We start from the raw sequence: 25320 nt of genomic DNA, 5'->3' as shown, positions 1-25320 counted from the left end.
TTTTTTTCTTTTCGGCATTTTGGTGGAAGGTATTGGCGTGGTTTGCGTGGTCCACGCAACAAAAATGTTTTTGTTTACGTAAACTTGTTTATATCTGAGCGAGGTGAGGAGGGTTCAATTGACAGTTATTAATTTATTCGCTCTAATATATTCGCATAGTATTTGAACATTTAAAAAATAAAGTTTTTAAATATCTTTCAAGTTATTTGAATATCTGTGTGGTATAAACTATCTCTTTGAATGAGATATCTCTATTACGATATGGTGAATTCTAATAGAAATTCCTCCACATCTTTCAATGACCCCCTCTTACATAAATTGTGTAAATATTAAAAATATGTATGTAAGTTAATACTCGGGCCCCTACCAGTCTCTCCGTTAAGGGAAGGGTTTCATAGTCAAACGTTTCACAGTCGGACCTCAGCATAACGTCATCAATAAGGCTTAAATGATAATGACTTCATAAGCACATGCGTATTTACATAGGCTAAGCGGTCTATAGCCCAAGGCGGTAAATTTGAGGAACGAATGTCAAGAGAATTTAAGAGTCGAATGAGAACTGTACAAAGTCACAAATTTACTTATGCTTAGAGATTAAAGAAACCAAGTCAGTGAGCGCTCACAAAAGTCACCTGGAAAGAAGGCGACAGTGTGTGAGACCTAAACAGGGACCAGGTCACTGAGCAACCATAATAGTGACCAGGATAGTGCGGAAGAGTGTGTGAAGTGACCGAAACAGTGACCTGGAAATAGTGTATGGAGGCACTCTTTTCAAAAATTAAAGATATTCATTTCAATTAAAGAAATTCTCTCCAACTTTTAAACCATTGTTTACCAAAGTGTGCAATATCGCCCCCTGGGGGGGGGGGATTTTCAAGGGGGCAGTAGAAACTTTGGGTTTAGTATAAGATCCTATGGATTTCATTGATTTGTGATTTAGGGATGATAGAAGAGAATTTTTTTGAAGGGGGATGACAACGATGGAACTAAAGTTTGAGAAACTATGCTTCAAACAATCCGTTTCTTATGAATGATGGTCTTGTAGGCCAGTGGTGTGAAAACTGTGCGTCACATCAATGAACTAGGAGGATCGCGAGAGATTCTCAAAAATAAAAACTTCCAAATAAGAAATTCATTTTCATTTTGAAATACAGGCTTCCCTCAAGTTTTGCACATAATTGGTTCCTGAAAAACTGTGAACGTTCGAAAGTAGAGGGATATTAAAAAAATCAGAAATTATACATGTACTTTAAAATATTTATTGCTCAATATACATAATTAAATTAACGAGGTGTGTTTAATTGCTTTCAGATGTTTTCTTTATAAATTTGTCAAGAGTTTGTTGAATACTACCTTTTTTTTCTTTTCTTGGTAATGTGTTCTATAACATGCTGTATCGTTTTCAATCGCCCTACGTACTTGAGATATACATTCTCCGTTGGGATCACATTCTTCAACCATAGTCAAGATCAGGGTTTTAAGCTATGGTCATATTTTGCAAAAGAAAATTGTAGAATGCAAAAAAAGTAGTAGCCACTTTCGCAAAAATGTGTACAGGAGGTAAGAAACGAGTAGAAATCCAACCATCAATCATTACATTAGCATTGTAGCATTTTGCTAAAGCTTTTCTCCCATTTTCGCTTTTTTTGTGAAAGGAATTTTTTTATCCACCGTAAACCCTAGTCAAGATGCATTAAAGCTTCATTTATATTTTTGATTGTTTAAGTCTTGGCGATTTTATCAGCTTCTTCTTCCTCACTTTCATAGTGTATTTCATTTAACTCTTGTTGCTCAATTAAAGTATTCATTTGACAGAGGTACTGAGTGAGATTCAATAAACTTATTAACATCTTTGTTGTTGACGTCCAAGTTTAGTTCATTCATTAGGCTAACTATTTCATCTGTGATAGCTTCTGGAGTTTTTCTCCCAAATTTATAAAATCACTCATTTTTGCATTATTGACAAAAATCTTTAAATAACTGAATTTTTTAAATTTGTGAAATATTGAATTGTGCAAAAGTCGAGGGCCGCTTGCATGTCAAAACTAAAGAATGCCTTGATTCAGCTGAGCTAATTACCATGTATCATACAATGTAATTTTATCAAATTCTACTTGTACAATAATGAATATATCGGCTCCATCATGCCAGAATCAGGAATGTGCAATGTCCTTGCAAAAAAAAGAACGTGGGAAATGATGTTTGAATGTTTACTCTACCCATGTTACTTTATGGAAGTTATTTTCCTAAAATGTTTTGTAACGTGTTTCAATAGGGATACACATTAGCATTTCAGGTACACCTTGGATAGCAAAACAAGGTATCCAAACACCTGATAAAAAAAAGGAAAATTTATACATTTGTGCTTCTGGCATGTGGCTGAAAATATCAAGTTAGTACTTGATATTTTCAGCTTATTTCGGGTGATTTAGAGGGAATCGCCAGATTTCAAAATTGTATATTTGTTAAAAATTAAAACAGAGAATGCAATGATAAGTTATACGTGAATATACTGTAGAAAATATATCTACGTTTTATAAATAATTTTTTTTAATGATCGATTTCAAGTGTAGAATCATTTTTAAATCAGATGATTCCTTCTTAATCACTCTGTATATGAAAATAAAGGACCATACGACAGTAAAGGAGCCACTACGCTTCCATATTGCATAAGGGACACTAAGTACATAAAAAAACAAAGTAAATATTTATATGATACTAAAAAAATTGAGTATCTTTGGAAGCCAATATTGCCTAAATAAAATTGAAAAGTTGCTTTCTGGACAGCACATTTACTGCAAAAAGTCAGAATGTCCTGGTTGTCTGGGACAGATGGTCGGCCTTCGTGGGGAGTCACTGATAAATTTTTTTGGTCAAAAGAGGTTGGTGCTTCAAAAAGTTTACTCACCACTGTTGTAGGTGACAAACCAATATTTAGTTTGGCAGGTACTATTAAAATAATAATTGTGTGAGATAACTTTCTATTCAATGGATTTCTATGTGCTTTTTCATCTGTGGGCATAGTTGCTAGACGTCCTATATGTACGAGATGCAGGATCATCCACATGGGATACATGCACTGTATACATTGAAAATCACAATTACATTGATAATCCATGAATTCTTGGGGGAGGGGGATAAGCTCTCTTACAAAGTTTATTGGGAATAATACCAAGCACCCAGAGTCTTCAAGTTTTGGTGTCTGTGCCCAACATTATGTAGATAAGATGAATTTCTACCACTATACGGGCATGAACAATCTGCATTGTAATCAATTTTATAACTTAAAAATAACAATTTAGAACTCAAAATATAGTGAGCCGGCACAGTACCCATGACGTGGCCTTACAAAGATCTGGTTGCTTGCATCTCACCAAATCATGCAGATGTTTAAGGACTCATGGGTCCCTCCTTGTGTCAGATTACTTGTCAAAACATCACATTCCAAAACTTCGAACTAAAGAATTCGCTTAAGGGGAAATGATTCTCACGTTTAAAAGAAGTGCAGCAAACAGTGATGAAGCTGTGTAGAGGATGTGATAAAAAAAAGACTTGCAATCTTTAATTTACATCTTTGGATGAATAATGTCAAAGTTGTTGCACAGCATAGTTACTTTGAAGAAAACACCAAATAAGCAGGTTCTATCTCTATTCTTTAATAAGTAGAAATAAGTTTTGGAACTTTTTGAACATAGTAGTATATTTTATTCACTGGATCAAAAGTTATGAAGCGATTAATTGGACAAAATGTTTTGTTGACTGGCAAGAAATCCCTATAGACCGGTGGTTGAAAAAACTGTGGTGTATCCAACACAAATTTGTTATTCTACCAATGTCGAAATGTGGGACAATGCTTTCGTATAAGGGAATTCAGTAATTTCATGCATGTGCGTCCTCAGTCCTGAGTGATTGAAGCATTAAATTGTGAGAAATCACTTCTCGAAGTTCAAAATACATTTAAAAAAAAGAAAAATTCAATTCTTAATCTGTTGATAATGATATTCATTGAATGTATTTCATTTTGTTTTTTCGTCATTTTTTTCATTTTTATAAGGTACAGCTTACAATATAGAAATTTATTTTCTCATGCTTTTTCTATTGCGTATTTTCTGATTTATTTTTATTTTTTTAACTTTTGATTAGGGGGCAAAGCAGTGAGAGACAGACATGTGCCATGGTGATTTATGATGAAAGAACGGCTGGGACATGTGTTTTGGTTCTTTCTTTTTTCATGCTTGTGGCGATCTTACCGAGCTTCATATTTTTGTAGCTCAGACTACAGTGCTAGCCAGAATTCCGGAACACTGCTGAAACAGGAAATCAATGCATATGAGATATTTTTACAGGTTCCTGGTATATATAGTAGAAAATATGGTAGCTTCAGTTGTGAGAAGCGAGTTAGGATGTTGGAACAAGCAAAGCAAATGTTTGAGTTTGGATACGATAGTTATTTGAAGTATGCATTTCCAAAAGATGAGTTAAATCCAATTGATTGTACAGGTAGAGGACCAGACTATGATGATCCGTAAGTCATGCATTTTTTTTAAAGCTAATTTTGGTTGCAGGTGATTTGATTTTCACTTCGCACATTTTTTAATCAATCTGGACTTGTCGCTAAGTGAAATGAATTTCAATTCAAGTTGTATGTGATTGTGATCACAGGTTTGGCTATGAATTCACAATCTTTATAAAATAATGCAATGCCATATTTTCTTACTTTCAGATCCAACATAAATATTAATGATGTTTTGGGAGATTATTCTCTAACACTTATAGATGCCTTAGATACACTCGCCGTAAGTAGATCATGAAATTGGTTAAGACCATTGTAATTTTATATAAAACTTTTGTTTTTGAATAAATATATATATATATTTTTTTGAATAAATATATAACACATACAATAGTTCTAATTACAAACAATAGATTTTGCTACCTCAGGAATTTCATGGATGTTATTTAATATTAATTACCAATGAGTAAAATATTGGTCTGGAAAATATAAACATAATTTTTAAAAAGTACAGTCGTCTCTTTCTCTGTATTCACAGGGTTATGTTCTGGGGGTGACAGCGAATATGGAAAATCTGCTAACGCAAACCATAAACTTTTGTTATTTTAGACACCTCTTTTCTATGTACTTTGTGCAGCAGAAATAGAAGGGGCACCCAGTGAGACTCTTGATGATGTTTTCTTGAAAGAACATCATAATTTCTGATAGCTGTTTTTTTTCTTCCTTTCAAGTAATTTGTTAGAGTATGGTAACCTCTGACACGATCCCTTCCCTTGACGGACAATGGCTAAAATTGGCTGAAGTTGATATAGCCTTGGCCGGGTTGAAAGAAAGAAAGAGTCTGGTAACAAGGCTTCCTCTTCCAATTTTTCTACATGTGAAAAACGTTCCATAGATGGGTCTATGTTGGGGAAGCAATTCATTGCTGATTTAAACTTACGAAGCTCTTGAGCCATGTTGCTCAAAATGAATTTGTTGTCCATATCTTAATCTTGATCATCATTCTGTATCGCTTTGATTAATCCCTCTCTCTGTTGATTTCTGAATTGCTGAATTCTCCAATTTCCTTCTACTTACACTTCATTGGACATTTCTCAATCCACCTGCTTTGCTAACGTAACAATATCTTTCATAACGTTTTTGGCTGGCTCTGTAGAAATATGTTCTCGGGCACACATCGTGGCTAAAAGTTCTTCCAATACAAGATGTTCCCATCTTTATGGCTTTTAGAGTTCTAGTGATGATGCTAATGGCATTGGCGAAATTCATGCATTTGTATCATCTTCGAGTGCCTGCACAATTATCATTGAGTAATGCGTATAGCAAGCCATCGAAACAAGCAACTGAATGCTAGATGTGGGGGTTAGAAGGCATATTGAGGACTTAAGCACTAGCAAAAACTTTTTGGAGGGATTTTTAAAACATTTAATACATGCAATTTATATTTTGTTTTGATAGAAGAATTGGCTGTGTTTTTCGCAGTAACTGGGTAGGAGGCAGCAAATATGGAAGGCCAACTGTACTGGAAATATTAACCTAATTTCTGTAAATGGGAAGCATATTTATGAATAGAAAATAAAGAAAATTCAATCAAATATTCATCTTGCATCCTAGTTATAGCAGTAACACACAGTGTATTTTATGTGATAAAATTGAAACCTTTGACATTTTTATAATGTTTTATCAAGTTTTGACATTGATTTTGCTTACTTCAATTTCTATAGTTAAGGTTTTTTTGCATAACAAATTGTTATCAATTTTGATGGCGATGGAATTTGGCTTCTTAGAATCATACCTATTTATTTCTTCATTTGAACTGGCATGCTGATATTTATATGTATTATTTATTTATATATACAGAGAGATACTGTGTCTTTGAGTAATTTGTATTGCAGAAAACAAAGATAACTTGTTCCGTAATAGCATTCGATAGCCGAAGTTTTATTTCCCATAAGTTTCTATGTAAAGATAGTTTTGTTCATTCCAGTTGCTGCCTAAAATGTTTTTTTAACCACCAAGGAGCACTATAAATAAGACAAACTGATTGAAAGCACTGATTGAACAGCTTTAAAGTTGGATGAATGGGAATTTATGGGATGCTGAATATATACAGAAGATCATTTTATTTTACACTATGTACACACCAATACCAGCTTTAATCTACTAATGCTGGTGTTGCCACAATCCAGTTACGTTTGTAGGTGTTTCCATCCATTTGTAATTTGATCAGCTCATTTCTTTAAAGCATGCAGATCGAAAAGATAACCTCTTTCTCAAATTGCTGTACAAAGTTTCCAAACTGTTCTGTTTGATGCTAAGAGCCTTGTACTGTAGTGCTCTGAAAGCATATGCTCTTTTTTTCAATATATTTTCTATTGGCTGAATCTTTAATTTTACATGAAACAGTTCAAAAACTTTCAGAAAGAGAAGTAGAGAAACATCTAGAAAACGATTTTGAGGTGAACACTAGTCAAAATCAGGTTTGAGTGACAGTAATTCTGATAATAATTGGCACTAAAATTCAGCTGACAACACAGATGTTTTATGTTAGCACATGCATGCGTCCTCATTATGCAACATACTAGTGCATTCTGGTACATTTTTGTTAATCTGAATATTTTCAGATAATTAAATGAAAGAAAACAAAATGTAATTTTTTGCCAAGGATTTATTCATGATTAGGGTTGAGATGTTAAAAAATCAGTCATAAAAATCCAAGCCCTATTCATAACAAATTCTACACTTAATTTTTAAATACAGTCATTCAAAAGTTCATGTAACATCCAAGTTTAAATTACTTCAATATTCACAATAAACAAAAAAAATATGGCTCATGATTAGTTAAGAAATTTCCCACCAACTGTCCGGTTCTGCATCCTTATGTTTGATGTCAATCCAATGACCCTCAGTTGACCACAACAACTTCCTCAGTTTCTCGATATACATTAAGACACACAAGACCTCATTTCTTGTTAATGATATCAAGGTTGGGGGAAGAGACTTGTTGCTCTGACTAGTCAGAGCAAGCAAGTAGAAATACACCTTGTTTTTATCATGTCCGATGAAATGACCGGTCATTAAGAGAAAGAGTCCATTGATATTAGACCTTGACCAAGTCTAGAAATCCACATTGAGAAGCAAATCCTTAAACACTAGGTTGTCCATTCTGTTAGTGTAAATAATGCCTGATAATAGATGGCAGAATATGGAACATTCATTGTAATACCCTGATCTGTGCTGTTTATGATTCATTCCTCTTATGCACCAGACATCTACAGAATACACTAAAACATATTCGACAATTAAAACCTTCCGGACCAGCCGGTGATGATTAAGTGCTCAAGCACTAAACGTTAAGAATTCATGTTAATTCTTGAGATTAGCAGCAGTGAGTATATGAGAAACTCAATCACAAGCCATATATAAACACAGTTAAAAGAGAAATTTTTGACTTGTTGATAAATGGAACCTTTCCGTTTTTACATGAAAAATATGATGTCACAAAGAAATTTACATATTCAAGCAACACACTTGCATTCAAGCAATCACAATTACACAACATCAAAATGGCAGCACTCAACAATACAGGGCAAACTGGCCACGTACATCCACTAGTGCGAGTAAAAGTATTACATGACGAAAACTATACAAATACCATATTTCCCCAGCTGGATGTCTGTAGCCATCCGCCAGTGAAACAAGGTATTTATATCATTAATCACAACTTATAATTAAACAGTAATAATGCCAATCAGGTGCGATCACATGGTTGATTGTAAACAAATTAAGGCCGATCCTCAGACTGCTAAGCAAGATTCCTACCCGTAACAGGTACTGTTACAATTAGCTAAATGCGTATTTGTTTGTGGAAGCAGAAAAATCAAAAACAAAGTCTCCAGTTGCCAAAAAATTAGTTAGTGAAGGTTTCACTGTATGTATGTTTTACTTTTCTGCAAGTGTAATGCATCTAAGAAGTAAATGAAATTTTTTTATGTAATCCAAAAATATATATTGATTATATAATCTGATGTTTTATAGGGTTGTCTTTTTTTGTGAAACTAATCTATCTTGTCTCAGAATTGTAAAACAGATTTAGAAAAAAGAGGCATGTTATTGGTTAATCAAGTTTACTGAAAAATATATTTTTCAAAAAATTACTCTCTTTATGTTTAACTATGAATAATATTCTTTCAGGTGATGGGTAACACCTCAGAGTTCAAAAGAGCTGTTCGATTGATTGTTGATCATGTTTCTTTTGATACAGATAACACTGTCCAAGTTTTTGAAGTTAATATAAGGTAATATTTAAATTCAAGCTAGATCTTTCATCAGGTTTTCGTCATTCTTTGTGTATTTTCTTTTTTGATTTGGTTTTATTTTAAAAAGATACTTAATTCATTAATTATTGGGCTAACCTATCATTCAGCGAGTTTGGGTTTGAATCCAAAATAACGATATTTGCATTCTTAAAGAGTTTAAGGAGAGGGCAAAGTTAAAGAGAGCATTCTTAATATTTTGTTTATGATAAATGAGAAGTTTTTTTGTTGGTATTTTCTATTATTGACTACTGTATGCATAACTTATCATTTAGTTATTTATTAAAACAATATTTTATGGCAGAGGTCTACACATGAGAATACGTTTGATAGTGAGAGAAATATTGTTTTACATCTTTTTCAAAAATTCATCAGTCTAGTGAATTATTCAATCATTGCACTTTACTCATAGTTAGAAAAATTGATGGATGGCAGCACCATACATAACGAACATTAAACAAGAACAAAACCTCACGTTAGGTTCACTACATGTATACGCATGCTCCGGCATGTACCAATTCATAGAAATTCTGAAAAGAAATGAGGCATGTCTGAGGTGCATGTACGGTTAACTAGTAGTAGTCATTGATAGTAGCAGCAGACTAAGTAGTAATAGTCTGCAGTTTTGATTGGTGAATCAACAACAACAGAAGGGAGTTTGTTCTAGTCAACTATGGTATGCAGAAAGAAACTATATTTGAAACAGTCGGTAAAAGCAAGCAAGGGATTTAACTTTCCAGGGTGATCAAGTCTATTAGAGAAATATGTTGGCTTAGATAAAATGCTGGAAGTATTGAAGTTTAGATGTCCATGAAGAATTTTATATAGCATATTTTAATTGGGAATTAAGACGCGAGTAATAAGAGGCTGAGAGAGAAGATTAAGTTTGGAACAGCCACAAAGGATGACCAATAGTTGGGAAAAAACTGCCAGAGTGGGTTGGCGTAAGATGCTCGTCTCCCCACCGTGAAAAAAGGTTGCTGTTACCGTACCGGGTTCAAACCCGAGGAAAGATATAGGTAAGGTATTTTCCCCAATGAGCTTGAGCAGGGTTCGTACAGTCCTTGAAAATCCTTGAAAAAAAAAGTTAATTTTCAAGTCTTCAAAAGTGCATGAAAAATCGTAGCAGTCCTTGAAAAAAAATAAAAGCATTTTGAAGTGCTTGAAAAGATTTTTCTGCCTTAAATTTCTTTTTTCCGATTCCCCGTTCCTCTCAAACGTTCAACCCATACAAAAAAGAGCGAAGCAATAGCAATGAGTTGCGGGACGTATGATCACATATAGGCAGGTATTTTTTCCTTAGTGCTTGTTACCTAAAATCTGGCAGCAAAACACGATACCGCCGCGGGAAATGCAGTTGGAAAAGCAAGGTTTCTAGAATATATAGCGGGGGTCCGGTCCCCCTTCGGGGTACAATATACATACCGGGGTCCAGTCCCCCTTCATTTATTGTCAAATGCGGCGGATTGACTTCATTAAATGCACGCGGCCAAAGGGTTCTTCAACCGTGGTTCAGTAATAAACAATCTGACCATATTTTCTCGATAGAAATACGGGACAAAAATCCCGAATTTTTGCGCTAACTTTTTCGGCAAGGGGCCGTTAAAGTATTACGTCAGCAAAACTCTGACACCTCCCAGCAAAATAAATTTTACAATGCAAAAACATTTAATTATTTAACTTAATTATTCTTAGAAGACCTTTCTACAATCTCCTAATGTTCTGGAGAAACTGAATTCTACCATCCTGAGGTCTTGATTAAGCTGTTACATAGTTTTTCATAGCTTGAAGTGTGAATGGTAATAATGCTTTTCATTCAAGGTTTTCCTTTTTGGTGAAAAGTTTAATATCTCTCCAATATTTTTTTCAGATCCTGTTTTAACGAATACCATTATAGCAAAAATCTCATTTTAACGAACGCTTTTCTAATCCCGCAGATAAGTTTATGTAGGAACAATGCAAAAAGACCTGGAATTCATTTTTAATGAAATTTCATTATAACAAAGTTATTTCTTCGGTCTCTTGCAGTTTGTTATAACGGAATTCAACTGTATATGTCCTTATGTCGGAATATTAAATTAATGAATGTATCTGACTATGTGCTTTCTAATTTTTTTTTTGCTTATAAAGTTTAGTATCGTTTCAAAAATAAAATGTCATTTTGTATGCTAAACTTCAATTGTTATTTTAAAAGCAAGTCCTTTCAGAATTTGGTAGGCCTATTGTCTATGAATAAAAACAAGAAAAATAACTGTTATATGGAAGTTATATATCTTAAAAACTTAATTTTTAATTATCAATTAAGAATGCTAAGTTTTTAATTTAGATTTAGAATATATTTAACTTTTTTGAAAAAATTAATTTTTATCGAGTGTAATATAAACGTCTTTGAATTTTAGAATTTTGCCTGGAAAAGTGCTTGAAAAGTCCTTGAATTTTTTTAACTTGAAAGAGTATGAACCATGTTGAGGCGACCACGATAGACAGCTCCTTCATTCCCAATCCATTTCATTAAGCTCATTAAGGGCGGTAAATTGCAAAATAGCGATATGGCCCAAATTTGTATTTGGTGAGGTAATTGTGCAAAAACAGGCTGATATATTTTATAGTGATTCTAGCTTGTTGATATTACTTGAAGTGTAAAGGTCCCATTAGTTAACAAATTAACAAGATCATTACTTTGTATTGGAAAATTTAGATTCGAAACATGAGATTTTTCATAACGCATTAATCTTTTAAATTGAGATACCACTGTATTGTGAATTAGATGGATGTAGAATGGCATTCCATTACATATGCGAGTTAATTTTTATGGCAAAAAGCAATTCTGAGCATTCAGTATTGTATTATAAAATTGACATTTAAGAATACCTAAACAATTAGGTATTGTATTATAACCCCCCCCCCCCCCATCAAGTTTTCATCATGTAAAGCAGTTTTCCCCCCTGAAATAAAACTCACTGATTTCAGGATATTAGGTTCACTTCTGTCTGCTCACCTGCTAATAGAAGATTCAAAGAAACCTTTTGGCGATTTGGCACCAGAAGGTTACAACAACGAACTTCTACATCTTGCTCATGATCTGGCTAGTCGGTTGCTTCCAGCATTTGAAAACACTAAAACTGGGCTTCCATATCCTAGGGTATGTTTCATAAAAGATTCATCTAAACTCGTAATTTTTGTCTATTTCCTTTCAGAATATTCAAGTTCTACTGGAACATTCCGAGTTTATTACACTCTAACATGCTTATATTTACTTGAAAAAACAAGATTTTGTTCCAGACACTAGAAATTTAGCATATGACTCCCTCTAATGGGAATTTTTTTTCTTTGGCTTTGAAATAATTCAATAATGTGACATTATTATTGTCATTCTTTTCTTACACAAATTTTTTCCATCTCGTGTTTGCAGGTCAATTTGCGAAAAGGAGTTCCAGATGATGTCTCCACTGAAACCTGTACAGCTGGAGCCGGTTCTCTGTTACTAGAGTTTGGAATGCTTAGTCGTTTGCTTGGTGATCCTGTGTATGAAGGCGTTGCTCGCAGAGCAGTTAGAGCACTTTGGAAATTAAGATCAAATAATACTGGACTCCTTGGTGGGTTAAAACACTTTTTTTATAGTTCATTATTTTTTTTAATTTTCTTAATATTAAAATTTTTTTTTTATTCATTCATATCCATAGATAATTTTTATGATAATGTATGAATAGTAAATTTGCTTATATTTCCAAAATTTGGATTTTCTATTCTCTTGCCTGTTGGAATTTCTTTGTCGTCTTACCCAAATTGCTTATACTAAATATATTTATTGCTTAAATATTCTGCTATTCTTAGAATGACAAACTGTAATTCGATTTCATCAATAGCCTGGCCCAGTTTGAAATTTTTTCACTTGAACCAAAATCGGTAAATGATTTCATTTCCTTAAAAACTTCTAAAATTTCAATGAAAGAAATTTTACAATCAGTTCATTAAATAAATTAAATGATGTAGGCCTATGTGTGCTTTATTTTGTTTTATCATGCCTAAATGCAGTTTTACTTATGTTGAGATAGTGTAACACGATCAAGTTTTAAATTAAAGTAAAATTAGCTTGACACATTAAAAAAAAGGAAACATTATGTTTGTGCTGCATATTAACTTTAATGCACTTATTTAAGCGTCAGACTTCCATCATTTCATTAATCAACCATAAAATCAGTTGATCAGTTAATAAAAAATGTTTCTCAAACATAAAAGAATACATTATCAGTATGGTATATGAACTATTGCTATGCCACGCACATACAGAAATAAATTGGACTTGCCAAAGGCTGGTCATCACTGTCCTTGTTTTGGCTGAGTAGTAGTCCAAATGACCCTTTGACTACATTCTTAATATTTTTTGATTGGTTCCCCTGCTCAAGAATTATTAGCACCCCCATTCATACTCAAACCCCTTACACATGTAAAGCCACAAAAAAGTGAGTGTAACTAGGAGATACTTCTAGGTTACAAAAAAACAGTTTTTATTTAATTGGTTAATTGAACCATGAAAATGAAATGATATCTGCATTTATGTTTTAATGTCCGGATGCAAATTCAGTATAAACTAAAACATGGCACACCAGTTTTAATCATTTGTATGAAAAAGTGGTAAGCAAGACATGGCGTGAAAGCAAAGTGTGTTTCTCTATGGTTAAAATGAGAATAATTCTACCTATGCGAGTTTGGAAGTAAAGTTTAAATATTTTAAAGGAGAGAATGGCAATCACGACACTTGCCATTTCTATTTTTCAATATCAAAGATTTTTTAGATTATTTTAAGAAATAGATAGAGCAGAGGTGCTTAACACTTCATGTTCCATTGACCCCTCTTTACAATTTTTTTTAACGTAATCTTCAAGTATTCCCAAGGGATCAGCATGATCCGTCCAGGGAATTTGTTAGTGTTAGGTTTTTTTGTTAATGTGTTTTTTTTACAGTTGATGTTCTTTATAACGACCATGCATTATTGTGACTGTTCCATTATAGTGAATGGTTTGATAGGTCCCAATTTTTTTTCCTATTTTCCCCATGTTATTTTTCATCCAATATAGCAACCTACAAAGATCATTCAATTCAATGTGATGTCTGAACTCGGCCAAGCCCCGACCTGCCTCTTCTTTTTGCGAAAAAAGAATGAACAAAGTTTATTTTTCAAAATCGAGTTTCACCTTTACCCTTGATGTTGCAGAATTTAGTACATAGCTGCATACATGTGTAATCAATCATTATAATTGTATAATTATTTTCTGATATGATATATTTTTACTGCAACAGCTTGCATTATAAAATATTGAAATTTTTTTCCATTCAAATGTATGAATTTTCTTAAGATGATTTTATTTTCAAATTTTTAATATGTAACAACCTCCAAATGCATTAATTTCTTCTGGAATGAAGGGGGGGAGATTATAACAAATGTCAACAAGATTCAGTTATTTAGTTTGTAGCAATGTAAAAACAGTGAGTTGATTGTTTTCTCATCTAATATCACAGACCTGCCAAAACCTTTCCACAGACCTCCCCCCCCCCTCCCAGTTAACCACTGATATCAAGTTTTTAAAAAAATCTTAATTGCATTGAATAACTCATTAATATATATATTTGCTTCAGTTTCATTTATGTACATATTCATATCATACTGGAATCAATAAGCTTAGTCTTGAAATTCAATATCCAGAGTAATTTTTCTCACCCTAGGAAACATTATTGATGTTCAGACTGGTGAGTGGATTGGTCAGATGAGCGGTGTTGGTGCTGGATTGGATTCCTTTTATGAATATCTTATAAAAGTTAGAAATATTTTGTTTTTTTATTCTGATTGTTTAAATGAATTTAATGTTTTTTCATCTGGTGTTTAAAAAAAAAAGTGTGCATGTAAATATAAAGAAATGATTGATATATCAAGTGTTGTTATATAATTTCTTTTAAATTTAAGTTATGTTATCCTCTTAGACAGAATGAACAAAAAAAGCAAATACAAGGAAAAATATGAAATTGCTTAAGCATTTTGATAATTTATTTATAAAAGACAATTTTGTCAAAATGTATTGGGAATTCCATATTTTTCATTGTATTTTCCTTTTTCTTTGGTTCCTTCTGAGGGTAGGCCTATATTGGCAAAAGTTTATTTCCTCTTCCACAAAGTTACATGAGTAATCAGCTACTTATTAATTGTTAACTATTCATTAGTAATTGCTTGTTGTGTTTTCTCAGGCATACATCATATTTGGAGAAAAAGAAGATTTCAGAATGTTCAATGAAACATATAATATTATCAAGCGTTACATGAGAAAAGGGTAGGTTTCATATGATTTATTTTATGTAATTGGGTGCTATGATGATGTACTTATTGACAGATTTGACAATGAAATATTTGTCCTAAACTAACTAGCTATTTACCTTTTAAGCTATTGTAAACCATAATTCATTCTAAGCTGAAAAATCATAGAAAAATCATAAAATTCACCATCAGAGTATATGACAAATTACATTTACCGTGTGCAAAAAAACAAGCCCATGAAAAAGAACGTCTCTCCTCACTGACAAAAGGAAAAAAAACCCATCCACTTTTTTGTCTTCTTCACCTCGTGTTTTTATTTTTTATGAAGAAAAATAGTTTTATTATTCAAAGTACATATTAATTTATTTTATTTGTTTATTATTATTTACTTTTATTTATTTAAATATATTATTTACTAGGAAATCGCTTTCCAACTGCAATGGTACAGAGACTCGCGAGTATCTTAACTAGTCAGTAATCAGAATTATGCTTAAAAATATTTTATAAAAATGCTTTGACTTGTAAGGGAATATTCTATTTGTGTACAAAAAACATTAGGAAAATTAGATTTAAGAAATGTCAGCCAATACTGATATTGGACTGTATTGGATATTGTTTTGTACTTTGCTCTAGTTTTATTTTACATTAAATATTAATTAAATAACAACACACACATCTTTGTGATATGTCATGATAATTAAATTTTTATGCAAGAATCAACACAGAGCATTTAAAAACTGAAAGAGAATAGTGTATAGAAATTTGCTTTAATTTATAAATATTTCAAGATGCCAGTAACATTGGGGGATGAATTCATCTCATTGGTTGAGATACCATTGTATATTGCTTGGTATATGTAATAGAAAATTATATATTGTGTGCAGTCTATACTTCACCTAGCATATATGTTCAATAGGTACGGTTAAAGGATTAAGAACTGAAGTGTGTGAAAAATTGTTTTTTTTCCTAAATAGGAGGCCGCACTGTAATCATGGCTTTGGTGGTCATCCTTTGTATGTAAATGTCAATATGATTGATGGGTCAACATTAACTCTTTGGATTGATTCATTACAAGCTGCTTTTGCTGGTGTGCAGGTAAACGAAATAAAAAATATTTTAGTTTTATTTCAATCATTTATAAAATGCTGAAGATTTTTGAGTGATTCTGGGCCTAATAATAGTTGAAAAATTGTGCAATATAAAGTGGTCAAAATATGTAACTCATCATTAAAAAAAACTTGTTAAAGTCTTGTCTATACCTGTTTGCTATGCATTGTTCTTGAGTGGTTTGCTGCTCATCAATATGTAAGGGATATCGCAGAATAGTTAATTGCACACCAAGCACTGTACATAAGACAAACTTGGGTGGATTGAATTCCAGCAAGTATGTCAAATGTACTTGTGTTATGAATAAAGTAATAATTGTGTTACACATGGTGAACGTGACCTGTTCTGCCAAACAAAAAGAGGCAATAGACACACCCAAGTAAACATAAATCACCCTACCAACACTGTCCTATCTAGAACCGTTGCCTAGTCTGAAAAAAAACCTGAATTTGTGAAGTTTCTGCGAGACCTACATGCAAACTAAGCGCACATATTTGGAAAGAACATAAATCAACCAATAAGGCAGTGGTTCTTAACTGGGGGGGTGCAAGAGGGGGGAAAATTACATGTTGACTGATTATTCAAGAAAATTGAAATGATAAAAATTTAATTTTTCAATTCTTGATAAAATATGAATCATACCAATATTTCGCCACGTCATCTCTTAGCTTTTGCTTACAGAAATAAGTCATGTGAAATTTGACCTGTAAAAGTTTTTTTTCCATTAGGGATCATACTTGTTTTCTATTTCATTGGAGAAAAAAATACCAGCATTTTTACCTAAACTATTTGATGGTTTGTTTACATTAGTTCCTAGTGTTATTAGCATATTTAGATTTTATTCTATCGTGAGCAGGATTCACGAAAAACGTCTAAAAATTTAATTAAGTACGTGCCAAAGTAACAGCTTATAGTTTGTTGCATATGCCACCAACCTGCTTATATAATTGATGAGAATATTAGACCACCGATGCCTAGTCCCTTAATGGTTGTCTCCAAAACAACTGAAACCAATATTGTAAAACCCAAAAACAAAGTGACCAGATCAGGAAGAAAAGTGTATTTTTCTAAAAGACTCACTACTAATAAGATTTAGTGAATGTTTTGTGTGCTTTCAATTTTTCAAATCATTCATTATACCTGTTTTTTTCATTCAGTATATTGCATTTAGAATACATATTTTTGCATTCAGTATACATATTTTTGCATTCAGTATACATATTTTTGCATTTGCTAATCATATTATCTGCATTCATACATTTTTTTTCACTTCTAATTCATGCATTTTACTCTTATTTTTGCTTTGCAAATTCATTCTCAAATGCAACTGATATTATGTATAGCATTCAACGCACGGTTTTTTTGTACTACTCCATGTTTCTCTTAATCACAACTAAATCGCTGGAGGTATACTCTGTTGCATATGCCGCTGAGCTGCCTATATTTGGCGAGAAACCTAACGCACACAAACACACTTCCACTGGCAGTCACTGCAGAATGAACATGCATAACAACTGTCCTGAAATTGTTAAGTTTATGAATTACTAGCTATAATACCCGGCGCTGCCCAGGTTTTCTTCAATGAGGCTGTTTGGATCACGTGATATCTCCGTCTTTCTTTGAGGGACATGCAAACCGTGTCTAAGTTAACCAATATGTCGACTTCCTGCGTGACTTCATGAAATAAACAAATCTAGATTTAAAGAAACATAGGAACGAATATATATATTTTTCCTTTTTTTAAGGGACGCTAGGTATTTCGACCCCCCCCCCCCTGAACTTTTAAGTTATCCATCTGCCTGTTTCAGCTTTCAAAAATGCTTACTTGAAGCTGTGGAATTTCTTTGATGTACTTTACGGGCCCATAATTAATTTTAAAACATCCTAAACTATGAATTTATGCAGTTGAATATCAAAAGACAATACAGAGACATTAATTTTCATGCTTGAGAAGATATAAATAAAAAGTTGAAATCAATGTTATTGCATGAATGTCCATCTCAAAAGTAGGTCCAGCTAATTACTTAATATTTAATTTCCCGGGCTTCGTATATCTCTAATCGAATTAAATATTTCAGAAATCTAGAATTCAATACAATTTTTAAAATTATTGATGTGACAGAAAACTCCACAAAATTCCATCACTTCTACAGTAAGATCGGAAATTTTAACACTGATTTCTATGAGGATCACCCTTTTCTTGACCCTCAAAGCGATGCTGATTATGACGTCTATTCAAAAAGCCTCGTTACTGGCAGGATTGAAAATGTATCAAACCATTATAAAGGCATAAACTATTATAAATATGCATATACTAACAGAATTAAAGAAGTGACAACCCGTTGTAAAGGCATACACACGTCTGAAACACTTGCTAGGGAACCACGGTAACCAAAATAAACGTTCGGAAAGTGATAGTTGAGGCCCAAAAACCATTGTTGCCCGACAGTTTTTTGCCCTGCTCTGACGAAATTTTAAAGTAGCATATCGTTCAAGTCGGGTCCCATTTGGTATATATGCAAAATTTGGCGACGATTGATCTAAAATTGTAGATTTGTATAGAGAACATACACACACACAGACAGACAGACAGACAGAAAATCAATTTTATATACGGGGTGATTATAAAAAAACTATCCCGACATATGGGACCCATATAACTATCATACCATTCACAGAAACTGAATGAAATTTTTTCATAAGGTATTTTGAGGTATGCGCTCAAGAATGATATGGAAAACAACAGTGTCACTCTAACAGTTACGGTTACAGTGAGAAATTTCGAAAATATCAAATGGCAACACCAAGTTTTTTGTATAGAAATGCGATCTCCATACTGAAAAACACTAAATAGCATTGGAATGGCACCTGTAGCACGAAAATCCCCAGAGCTAGGAAAGGAAAAAGTGAAAAGGACTTTGCCGTGTACCAGAGCATTAATGTTCGTTTCATTCGTCACACCGTTTCTTCGGCTGAGATCCCAGCCTGATTAGTCCTCCATAAAATGAGAAGAAGAAACCAAGAAATGCAAATTTCGGGTTCTATGTAAGGCACAGTCTTGACTGACATCGTCACGCTAGGTGAAAGAAAAGGCACTGCGAAATGCGAGCCACGTATGTTGCTTTCTGCCATTCCGAACAAGATGCCGCTTTCAGGGAAAGAACGTGGGGAAATCGTAAAGATTTATTACCTGAATGGACAAAATGCCGCAGAGACATTGCGTGTTTACTGCAGAAACCATGGATTACGGCGAGGCCCGTGCACTGTCAAAGCTGTATGGGACTTGATTCATAAATTTGAAGAAACTGGTTGCACATACGATCGACCTCGGTCTGGATGACCTTCCGTTCCCGTGGAAGCTGTTGCAGACGATAAACACAGTTCGTCCCGCAAGTGCACGCGGTGTGTCACATGTTCTGAATCTGCCGAATTCAACTGTCCGCAAGATTCTGCGCTCTATTCGAAACATGTTTCTGTATCGATTCCAGCGTGTCCAGATGTTGGAAGCGCGAGACTATCAATTACGGCTGGATTTTGCGAATCAATTCCTTATCTGGTACGATGAAGATAGCAGCTGGCCTTTACGCATTCTGTGGACAGATGAGGCGCATTTCTCGTTAACTGGTAACGTGAATTCGAAAAATTGTGCGCACTGGGCAGACAATAATCCACATGATGTGCTTGCATGTCCATTACACGAGCAAAAAGTGACTGTGTGGTGTGGTATAACTAGTACGTTCATCCTCGGCTCTTACTTTTTTGAAGAGGTTACTGCTGGTGATATGCAAACATGTACAGTAACGAGTGCTCGCTATCTGGACATGTTAACTCGTTACGCGATTCCCGCATTGCAACGGCAAAATGCTCTATCTGAAGTTGTGTGGATGCAAGATGGCGCTCCTCCACATGAAGGGTCTTCAGTCAAATGTGTCTTAAGTCAACAGTTTGGTGACAGAGTTATCTCTCGTCATTTCCCGTTTCCGTGGCCACCAAGGTCTCCTGATCTCACACCAATGGATTTCTGGCTGTGGGAATATCTGAAATCCAAAGTGTATCAGTTTTGTCCGCAAACTGCATCTGATTTGAAAGATGCCATCAGAACTGCGATTCAAGAGATTCCTATTGCCATGGTACGTGCTGCAGTGCTATCCACCATCTGCCGCATGTCAGATAAAGTGTCATCGTGTGTGAAGGAGGTCATGTGGAAAATTTGTGAAACACAATAAAATGCTTTATTTTATGCTGCTTCTCTGTCCTTATTGGTTGTCCTCAATTTTAGCCTATCTACCGCCGGTGATTTTCATGCTACAGTTGCCGTTCGAACGCTATTTAGGGTTTTTCACAATGGAGATTACATTCCAATACAAAAAACTTGGTGTTGCCATTTGATATTTTCGAAATTTGCTCACTGTAACCGTAACTGTTAGAGTGACACTGTTGTTTTCCATATCATTCTTGAGCGCATACATCAAAATACCTTATGCCAAAATTTAATTCAGTTACTGTGAATGGTATGATAGTTAGGGGCCTATATGTCGGGATAGTTTTTATAATCACCCTGTATATAGATACAGTAATAAATATTTTATTTTAGCTTGCATGATCGTTATTTTTCTCAACTCCTCCATCACACAACAACAGGACAAGTTGCAGCTGGAGTCCATGAGTGAAGAACTATTCAAGGATTCTTTTTTTTCAAAATCTCAAAAAAGAATTTTTTCTGCTCTTTCAAATATGTGCTTAGTTTGTGTGCAGGTCTTTCAAAAACTTCACAAATTCAGGTTTTTTCAGAATTGTCATATTGTTTTCGCATAATTGATCAATCACCATAACTTGAAAACAGTTTGTGATAGGACAGGGTTGATTGGGTGTTTCATGTTCCACTTGGGCTTGTCACCCCTTTTATTTTGGCATAACAGGTCATGTTCATGTTCGTACTGTAGATAAATATACCACACTTTTGCTTTTGTCTTTTTTTTCTTCTTTTTCCCCTTGCAATTGCAACCGATTTATATGCAGAGACAGAAAAAAAGAAAAAATGAAAGTGTTTTATATATTTATTTATTACCCCATGGTCAAGGCAGGTAAGCACATGTATATATACTTTAACCATATCCATCCCAAAAGTTGGGTGTACAGGCTCTGGGCCTGGGACAATTCTCACCATTTTTTGTCTGTTTCACACCATAAGTTCAATATAGTAGAGCCCGTGTGAAATGTCTATCCTGGAGCCTGCCAAAGATCCCAGCCTAGGGGCGCGGTTCTAGGATGTGGGGGCCATGACTTTAGCATTATTCGCTTGTGTCAAAACTCTTTAAAAAGCATGCAGTTACAAACAACTACAGTTTATTGACATATTACCTATTGGTTATTTCTTTTATTGTTATAATAGTCATGTAAAATTTCATATTCTTTAGTTCACTTAGTGCTTTTTTGGTATTTAAATTCATACTTCCCCTGTATTTGATTTTGTATTTTAAAAATATATTTCATATTTTAATTCATTCATACAAGTTTTTTTTTTTTTTTGCTTTTATTTTTTCATTTATGAAGGTGCTCAATGGGGATATTGAAGAAGCCATTTGTGCTCATGCCCTTTATTATTCTATTTGGAGGCGATTTGGTGCGTTACCAGAGAGATTCAACTGGCAAAAAATAAGTCCAGATTTGGCATTTTACCCCTTGCGTCCTGAGCTTATTGAATCAACGTACTTGTTGTATCAAGCAACTAAGAATCCGTTCTACCTCCACGTTGGGCAAGAGATCATGGAAAGTCTTAATAATCACACTAAAGCAAAGTATGTTTTGTTTTTTTATCATATTATTTATGACTATGCTTTTGTGTCTTGTTAGCTGTAGTGAAGAAGATTGCAGATTGACTGCAGTGCGAAGATTGTTCCATAAACTTCATGAGATAAAGGGAAATAATTGGTATTTTTTTTAAATTTGTAAAGTTTGAATCTAAACATGATTTAGTTTGATTTATTTTTTATTTTTTGCAAATCTTCATAAAACATTTACACGACTCACAATTTCATTATAGATCAGCTTATCCCAGCTGTATTTTCTGTTAAAGGAGAGTCTTGAAATTTTTTAATCACACTTTGTATAATGTGTGTGTACCTCATTTATAATAACTTAGTGTGTTGTTACGAGAATTACATTACTATGAATTATATTGTTATATTTTATTGATTATGCTTTCCTCCTCACAGGTGTGGCTATGCAACAATACATAATGTCCAGGACAAGAGTTTAGAGGACAGAATGGAAAGTTTTTTTCTGAGTGAAACCTGTAAATACTTGTATCTGGTGAGCATTGAATATCCTTTTACTATTTCATCAATTATAGATTTTATTACGAGTGAATATGAGAATACTGTGAAATGCCTGCATAATTATAGTTGAGAGATTGGAGAAATGTGTCGTAATAAAGGAGTTAACATTAAAAATGTAATATATTAACGCTATAAAGAAAGTGCATTGCTACAAAATACTAATATCATTTCTTGGCAATTATTGTTTTCGAGGGTATTTATTTCTTAGGATTTTCACTGTTTTATGTTTATGGAATATTAGTTGTTGTACCTATTTTTTTCAGTTTCTCAAATGAAAAACATATTTACTAGGACAAAAATAATTGAAAACTTTTGTAAAGGGAAATAGGGATATTTTCCCATTGCAAAAATTGTGACACATTGCAAGCCATCGCCAATCACGGCCAACCAATAGGCTAAAGTCCTTGGGTTAAATTACCTCTCAAAAATCAAATCTTGCAAACCAAAAAATCTCGGTCAGGCCCAAAACAGGACATATAAAGCAGATACACACAATTATGCCAACTTTGAATTTCGAAAGGTTGAAAAGAATTGGATTTATTTGTTTTATCCTGAAATTATTTTTCTTCATGATAAAGGTATACCTTGCTTTATGTTGTTTTACTTCACACGATTTCACTACAGCACAATTTCGAAATGATTTTAGAAATCGCAACCTGTGAAATTTGGCCTGGAGTTTGCTGTTAATCCTGAAAATGGGCTTTTAAATTAAAGATGTAACATAAAGATGAGCCAGTTATTATACCAGGCTCTTCAAAAAAGAAAACTTCCCCACTCACTAGAATCAATCAGAAGTATAGAGGATAGAAGTAAAATGTATTAATTAAGTTCATTCATACAGCTTAAATTCCCGAGATTGATTTAAAAGTTTGACAATCAATTCATTTGAAAAAATATACAGGGTGCATAGCAAACGGGTATGGTGTTCTACTGGTGAACCGTTGATCCTGGAGGCATATTTCTAATTAGAAAAGTTTCCAAATAATGTGTAGTACTCAGATATGTCATTCATGTTTCAAGGGATTGTAGTTAGCAAAATTAAAGAAATTAACTTTTTATACAGTCCCGTGTACCCAAAAACTTAATTAGAAAGTTGTTGCCCTGTCTCTCCTAATGCCAAAAAAGTAAAAAAAATTCCACGTTTATAAGTGTGATATTCACTGAGATATTCAAAATTGAAAAACAAAAGAAATTTGGGTGGAAAAACAGCATTTTTTAAATGCGGGTGAAACGATTTTTCCACATTTAGAGTTGTTTTTTCCCCCCCAAGAACTTTCTCCTGTTTTTAAATTCGAATATCTCAGTGAATATTAATTACACTTAGAAACATGGAATTTTTTTTGTTGGCATCAAGGGAGACAGTGCAACAGCTTTCTAATTGGGTTCTGGAGCATTGAGAAATTATTTTTAATTTTTTTATTTTAATAACTATACAACCCTTTCAAACATGAATGACATATCTGAATATTACATGTTATTTGGAAACTTTTTTTAATCATAAGTATATCTCTAGGATTCACTGTTCACAGTAAAATGCCATACCCTTTATTCGCTATGCACCCTGCGTATATTTTGCTGCTGAAAGCTGAATTTATTTTTCAATTTTCTGAAGGGGAACACCCTCCATCTCAATCTCAACCATGTTGAATTCTCCTCACTCTACATGATTTTGTCTTCTACGATTATTTTGTGAAACCAATTAATTATAAAGCTAGGGATGCCTGTACTTTCTCGAATAGCAATTGTAAATTTTGTGTTGAAAGTGCTCAAATATTTTCTTTCTGTTTGCTTATTTTTGAGTTACTTCATTCTGTTACAGTTGTTTGATGTAGATAATCCAGTCAATAAGATGGCAAGCCATTATGTGTTCACCACAGAAGGCCATGTGCTTCCACTGATATGGCAATCACGCAAGCGTTCTTGGATGCCCAAAGGTCTTGATTTTGAACATCCACTCAACCCAGTAACAGTGACTCCTCCAAATGTGACAGAAAATAAGGTAATCCAACAAATGAATCAACTGTTGACACCTTTTTGCCCTGCTCAGGTCTCTAGGCTGTCGAAATCTTTGAACTTTCGTCTTAACAACAATATTTTGATGTTTATGAGGTACACATATAGTAGTAGTACAATGTACATGGTAGTAGTCATTGTTATGAATGTAGTGGTTGTCGAGACCAGAAAAAATTGTCTTTTTCGGTAACACATCTTCATTATTTTTGTTAAACAGGGCCGCAACTGGGTGGGGAGTAGAAGCAGAAGGGGTGCTGAATTCACCGTTTAACTGCTGCTTTTATAAGGCAAGGGGTGCCAAATAGTTTGGCCCAGGTGACAAAGCATCTAGTTGCGGCCCTGTGTGTGTAAAAAAGTGCAAATACATTACTCACATTTACAATAAATTTTATTAAGCACCTGGCAAATCATTTCTTTATCTCTCTCTCTCTTTTTTGCAGTGTGAGAAGATCCCAGGAGAGAGACAGTACTTGTTGCCTTTGAAGCCGAAGTATATGCTGCAGATAAGTAGAGCTCTGGGCCTCGAAAGTTGATCTTTATCATCGGGAATGTATTTTTTTATACTTAAAAATAATTTATAATTTAAAAGAAAATGAAATATTTTATTTTTCCATAGATTTATTAAATGTACAAAGCGATCCGATTCATAAAAAAGATAATATATAGAAATTATATGTACATAAGATTGAAGTTTTAATAGTATTAAAATAAATTATTTTTTTTAAA

The 25320-nt window shown here is 33.6% G+C and overlaps 1 protein-coding gene across 1 annotated transcript; it reads left to right on the top strand.

Annotated features, from left to right (window-relative positions):
- The first annotated feature begins 29 nt into the window (after positions 1-29).
- On the top strand, positions 30-25320 carry LOC149064785 (ER degradation-enhancing alpha-mannosidase-like protein 1). The gene is made up of 13 exons (XM_089254913.1): positions 30-103; positions 4144-4525; positions 4724-4796; positions 8708-8811; positions 11800-11971; positions 12242-12425; positions 14554-14645; positions 15070-15152; positions 16111-16231; positions 21797-22041; positions 22459-22555; positions 24401-24580; positions 25035-25320. The coding sequence occupies exons 2-13, from the start codon at positions 4185-4187 to the stop codon at positions 25125-25127; spliced, it is 1785 nt and encodes a 594-aa protein (XP_089111039.1). The 5' UTR covers positions 30-103; positions 4144-4184; the 3' UTR covers positions 25128-25320.

This window comes from Pholcus phalangioides, unplaced genomic scaffold, assembly GCF_987345545.1.
Source record: "Pholcus phalangioides strain wild (caught in Gottingen) unplaced genomic scaffold, Ppha-v1.0 ptg000042l_1, whole genome shotgun sequence".
NCBI classification, from domain to species: domain Eukaryota; kingdom Metazoa; phylum Arthropoda; class Arachnida; order Araneae; family Pholcidae; genus Pholcus; species Pholcus phalangioides.
This window is presented reverse-complemented; position numbering and strand designations above follow the sequence as displayed.

What these genes read in the sequence shown, in the direction of transcription:
- LOC149064785 (XM_089254913.1), top strand. Translation starts at nt 4,185, where the DNA reads ATGATGAAAGAACGGCTGGGACATGTGTTTTGGTTCTTTCTTTTTTCA. An exon ending in AAGCGTTACATGAGAAAAGG is followed by an intron (nt 15,153 to 16,110) that starts GTAGGTTTCATA and finishes TTTCCTAAATAG; the next exon opens with GAGGCCGCACTGTAATCATG. An exon ending in CCTGTAAATACTTGTATCTG is followed by an intron (nt 22,556 to 24,400) that starts GTGAGCATTGAA and finishes ATTCTGTTACAG; the next exon opens with TTGTTTGATGTAGATAATCC.